At 27.6% G+C, this 6,409-nt stretch overlaps 1 protein-coding gene across 1 annotated transcript; it reads right to left on the bottom strand.

The window, feature by feature from the left end:
* Positions 1-4,830: 4,830 nt before the first annotated feature.
* Positions 4,831-5,551, bottom strand: LOC108754064 (furin-1-like). Its single transcript, XM_018496101.1, has one exon. It carries the CDS (start codon positions 5,396-5,398, stop codon positions 4,922-4,924), a length of 477 nt encoding a protein of 158 aa, XP_018351603.1. The 5' UTR covers positions 5,399-5,551; the 3' UTR covers positions 4,831-4,921.
* Between the last annotated feature and the right edge of the window lie 858 nt (positions 5,552-6,409).

Raw genomic sequence — 6,409 nt, 5'->3', positions numbered from 1 at the left:
TGTGTGTGTGTGTGTGTGTGTGTGTGTGTGTGTGTGTGTGTTAAAAAGTACATTGTGACGCAAACAGTTCGTTGGAAAAAGATGTTGTAGATGCTTTTTGTGGATATTTACGTCTCTGCGATAACGTGGATTTTGACGCCGTGTCATATAAATTCGGTCGTTTTATGCTCTCATCTCATACCGTACATGGAGATAGCTCTAGCTGCTGTCTCGCAACAGCAGTTTGCTCTTTACTTTACGTAGGAGAAATAGCGTAATGAAAACTTTTATTATTCGCGAAAGTAGCGGTCGCGATGTTGGCGTAGATGGTCGTTTGAGTACACGCAAAATTATAATTCATGAATTATAGCGAGTACGAGCCGGTGGTCGATGGAGGATAACACAATCGTGAGAAAAATACTGGTACCATTTTTATGACTGCCGGACTCAACGAGTTTTAATTATCGGTCGTAATTGTAAATTGATAATTTATGCGAATAATTCCCGATAATTTTCACGCGAAGGAAATTGCCTAAAACATGCAGTGAAGTCAGCACAACGCGCTATTTCTCTACTATTAATTTTTCTAGAAACAGAAATAATATAATTTGCAATGTATTCAATCACTACGCATCAGTGTTTAATAAATTGATTGTATGATTTAGAATTGTTTTTTTATTTATCATAATTTTAAGCTATTCCATCTTATCATAATCTTAAGGTAATCTGTAAATAAATATAGTGTTAATTAAAAGCAAGATTTAAATTTTCATGACTGACCATAACATAATCATAAGTTTCGTTGAAAGGAAAGAAATGTCAAAAATACATTTTTTAACTAAATTTTGCTTGCGAGGTTTGAATTATAGAGATATATAATACAGATATCAAATCGAATTTTTTTTTGAACATGTATATCGTGTTTTATCTGTGTAATTGAACCTTTAACTGAATGTAGCATTATGAAGCAATACGGCGTGCAATTTATGCTCGATGCACGAATCCTTTATCCATAATATTCACTTGTATACTTCGTATTAAAACCACGTACGTTTGACATGCTGCAATAACAAATCTAGTAACGAAACCTGATATGTTGTGCTATTGAATATTGATGTAGGCAGCTTTTCGTAGGCAGTAAATACAAATATCCTTTTTTCAGAAAATACATCATCAATGTGTTTTCATTTGATCTTTATGAAGCGATTATCAATGCATTTGATTCAATATTTGACTCTTATGCACTTTCATGTGAGATATAATATAAAATTCCATATTTCGGTTACGTCACACCCTGGTATTTGCGTGATCAAATAAATATTGCGCAAAAATAATAAAAAATTATTAAATAAACTTTTTTGATACGGTTTTACTTTGTTTGGGCTCTAATTCCATGTTGACATTGCAATGTTTCTTCCGCAAACACATACATATATTATTATATAATACTTACTTTGGGTATGAATCTTCATTTGACAATTCAGCAACAAGCCGAAATTGGGGAATATTAATTGGCAACAATTAGCAAGTTGTTTTGTCTGTGTAACGCGGTAAGCCCCACTGTCGATTGTGTCAGATAAATTCACTGATTAGGATAAGCAACCAATTGATTATGACGAGAATCCGCTCGTTAGCAATGATTTTTGACGGCACTGCAGATTAATTACTTACGCAATATAGCCCGAAATGATAATTTTGTGCACACACAAAATTATCCACAATGCACGTAGTGTAAATTCATCATTTTAGGAGGGTTGGGTAGTAACTAGTTAAAACGTTAAAAGATAAAAAAGAAAGTTAAAAATTTAATAACTTTTAACTTAACCTAATTAATTTTAAATGCATTAATTTTTAATTTAATTTAGTTACTTTTAAACTTTAATTTATTGATTTTTTTAAATTAAAACTTTTTTACCTCTTTTACTGCCAATATTTTTTTCTATAAGATCTTACATTAGAGAATTAATTTAAAAAAAGCTTAATGATTTTGATTAGAGATCTTATAATAAGAGTCATGCTATATGATAGTCAATTTTGATTGGCTCATTAGGTTTTGTCACTTTCCACTTATATTTGAATCACACTAATTTTAGGTGCTATAAAATATTATACAATTTTCATAAATATGAAATAATTCTTAGATGAAGAATTATTATAAAACAGTGCTGCATATCCCATTTTTTAAATTTTTACATATATTTTTTGTAACAAATATTTAGTCGATGTAGTCGTAAACATACGTAAGCAATGTGAGCGTTTCAGAAGAGATTAGGTTAAAGAAAAAAAGATAGTGCTAATTTATATCCTTCTCTCTCGCAAGATTTTGACAAAATTATAGTTTAACTTTTATTATAAATAACTTAAATATGAATAAAAAATTAAGCTTACCTATATACAATAATCTATATTGTAATTGTTATTTAGAATAATCTCATTGTAAGAACAATTAAGGTCACTCTGATTTAAAAAATAATTTTTTTCAAAATTAACTTTTTTAAAATAAAATTAACTCATATTAATTCAATCTTAACTTAACTTTAATTTTTTGTTCCTTCGAACTTTTAATTCAGTTTTATTAATTTTATAGGCCATTAACTTTAACTTAATTTAGATTTAAAAAAAACATTAACTTATCTAATTCTGCATTTTAGTGTTATAATTACATTCCAAAAAAATTAAATATAATTTGTTTGCTAGTTGTTTATTTTTATACATATATCTCCATGTTTATTACTGCGATTACATTTATTAAATCTCATCACCTCTAATGTCTTTCATTCAATTTCAGCATTGAATATTGGTCGTTGGTGGTCGATGACAATCCAGCGTTAAGCTGTAAATTAGAATAAAAATAACTATACCAATATCAAAAATCGGAGATGTTGTATTACATACATACCAGGATTGAAAAAATTACACATTCTTTAAATATAAAAATGAAAATAAAAAATTTATAAAATTTGTGATTTTTTTTTAATAAAGAGAAATGTTATAAAGTACAATATAAAGTAAAGTGTTATAGAGTGTACATTTTGTGAAGATTTTAATAATTGTTTGAGAAATAAATAAAACAAAAATTACTTTATAAACTTTTGTGATTTTTTTTTAATAAAGGGAAGTGTTATGAAGTATATACGATGTGCTTTTACGAGGATTTTAATAATGCGAAGGATAAATAATAGCAATCATATTGATGTTTTCATTACTATTTTCGTTATTTTATTCAGTTTACAACGTTAACAAAAACATTGTGATTCAGTAATTACTGGTAACAATTACGTTAATTGCAGTAGCAATGAGATTTATGATCTATAATTTATACTAACAACTGTATCACATTACTGAGGTAAACCGCTCTTACAAAAATATGTTTTACCATTAGTTTCGTTTAAATACTGAAATTGTTATTGTCGGTTTTTAATTGCAATAAATCTAGTCGGTCTCTCACTTCGAATTGATATATGATGCGGGATATAGACATTACATACATAATGCGACGTGATAATTTCGTTAATTCGATTATGTTGCATTGCTTATTAATGTAGGAAATTAACTACATATAAACCGATAAATAACAAATGAAATATCGCTTTCTGTAAATATCTAAGAATGTTGTATGCTCTTTTTAATTTATTTTTTAATATTCATGCTTTCAATCTATCTCACAAAGTCTTTTTTTCACATTAATCTAAATCACGTTATATATTAAACTAATTTAATTCTATTAGGTAAGATAATGATAATGTATTTGCAATTGGTTGAATGTCTATAAAGTTAGGTATTCGTGATCGTGTTAGTCCGATCACACAAGCTAACGTCATTCTCATTCTTAATCGCACAATAGATATCCGGATGACCGCACAGATATAAGATCATTGGATCGCATAAAATCACTCCTCAGTATCAGGAGACATTAATTCACCGACGATCGATAAACGGTTCATTGTCACGAACTATTGCTACAATACTGGCGTCGCAACGAAGCGATTGCTTCATCTCAAAGGAAACTATCGGCATCATTAACGCTTTACGTTCCAGACATCTCGCAAACCGCTTCTACAAAAGGACATTCCTATACTTGCAAAAGTGCAGTATCGCTTCGAAACTTAATGAAAGGTGCTGAATTTGTATATAGCAAATAAAATGGAATATTTATTGGAATAAAAGTATTTACAATTTCTTCTTGAAAAATTTTTGCTAAATATTTTTGACATTCCTATATTTCTAGTTCGTTTGTAAAGCATTAAGTTAATTATATTTATTATGCTAAATTTATATACTATAAAATATGTTATAAATATATGTATTCTGTCATATATGTATATATTATACAATATATTCCATTATAATGTATAATATGTAATATATATATTGTTACATGCAATATATAATAAAAATAACCTTATCATATCTACACACATTTCGAAATTCTTACATCACTTCTTGTGGTTTATTAAATTACTAGATGCTTTTTAAAACAACCTCAGAATATTTTCTGAACATTTCTATTTTCAGAGAATATTCTCAAAATGTTTGTGTATTCACTATTAAATTACTTTTAAATATTTAATATTCATTTAGTTTTTAGCTAAAAACGCTATTAAAACAAAAATCTTTTAATAAAAAATATTCTCACGATATGATTATTCGAAATATTATTAGAATATTCTCGAGCTATCTCTCTGTCTCTCTTTGCAACAAAATTATTTTGGAAATATTATTATATATATTTTCTGTAAAAATAAAAATATATTTTTTCTATGAAAATATTTTTAAAAATATTTCCAAAAATATTTCAAAAATATTTCCAAAATATTATATTCAATATTTTAATATAAGATATCATCTCCTAACATTTTTGGAAGCTGTAGAATACAATTTTCAAAATGCTCTGAAAAACATCGTTTTCTTTCAAAAATATTTTCCATCGTCATTGATAGACTCATTCGCTTTCATAGACATAAGTGTTGTCCAATTCTGCATCCGTATGAATTTCACCGTTACCGGAATAAGATACTTTGCTGTATTTATGAACGGATTTTCGTTTACGGAAGTACCAGATGAACACAAAGTAAATAATAATAGCAATCATTAAGCACAAATTGACTAAAAATGCCACAGTTAATCTGTGGAACCACACTGTGGATTGCATTTTCCAGGAAATACTACTCAGCACGCACAATGACCTTCCGTTGTTCCACGTAAACGTCGAATCCGCGTGACAGGCGATGCAGTCCGCGTCACTAGGTCCTTTGCAGGATAGGCACGAGTAATGGCATACGGTGCAGAAAGCACCGGAATCATCGTCACTTTGGATTTCATAAGTTCCGGGTGGACACTGTTGCAAGCAGTTGCCATTGTTGTGATTCCAACCCGGTTTGCACACTGAAAAATTAGACACACTATTGGCGTTCTTCATTTTCGTTTAATTGAAATTGTAATGTAGTGTGTTGTTGCTGTCGCTGTTATTGCTATTATTGCAGTGTGACGTATTGTTACTGCTGATTGACATGTCGATGTGACGAATGTTGCAAAAAATAATTCATGTCGATTAAATTTAGATAATTTTGAATCTTTCTCGTAAAAAATAGATTAATAGGAATAATAGGATAATTAAATATATTGTAACAATAAAATTATTTAAACAAATAATAAAAACAATATTATTTATATAAACAAATTTGTCTCTAATGCCATTCAATCATTTTGGGCGGTTAATCACACAACATATAGTTAAGTGTATTTGTAATATTTAGTATAAATAAATTATTTAAAAAATAAATGTTTATGTAATGAAATATATTAAGATTAAGTAAATAACTGTTACTATTATTTCATTAATATAGTTTAGGCTTTGGCGAACATTAAAATTCTCGACATTAAAATCTGTAAAACTAATATTTAAATTTTATTGCAAATCTTTATAACTAGTTTTGGATATTGAACTTATAAATAATAGATATTAAACTATAAATTTAATATCTGTTGTAATATAAATTTTAAATATTAAATATTATTGCTCAAACACAATACAAATCTAAAATTACGACATAAGACGTCTTTAAGTCGTCTTTTAGACGCAAAAAACATTTTTTATGACGCCTGATTTTAGACACTTTTTTGTTATATGGGTGAAAAAAATCTTGTCTTATAAAAATTGATTGGATAGCTATATGTAAATTTTACATAGAAATATAGAATTGATTTTACGAATAATATTTTCTATATAATGTACATGTGAAACATTTCAGATGAATTTATCAATTAGTCTTCAGATTTTTTTGGATAATTGATTAATTAAATATATTAAAAATATATTCATTGATAGGCACAAATTTTATGAAATAATCGATTTGTGCTGTCGATTCGCCCAAACCTAAAATTGTATATCCGTAATTCTTAAAAATATATTTTAATTAAAAAGTATATA

Source organism: Trachymyrmex septentrionalis, unplaced genomic scaffold (genome assembly GCF_001594115.1).
Source record: "Trachymyrmex septentrionalis isolate Tsep2-gDNA-1 unplaced genomic scaffold, Tsep1.0 scaffold75, whole genome shotgun sequence".
Lineage (NCBI taxonomy): Eukaryota > Metazoa > Arthropoda > Insecta > Hymenoptera > Formicidae > Trachymyrmex > Trachymyrmex septentrionalis.
This window is presented reverse-complemented; position numbering and strand designations above follow the sequence as displayed.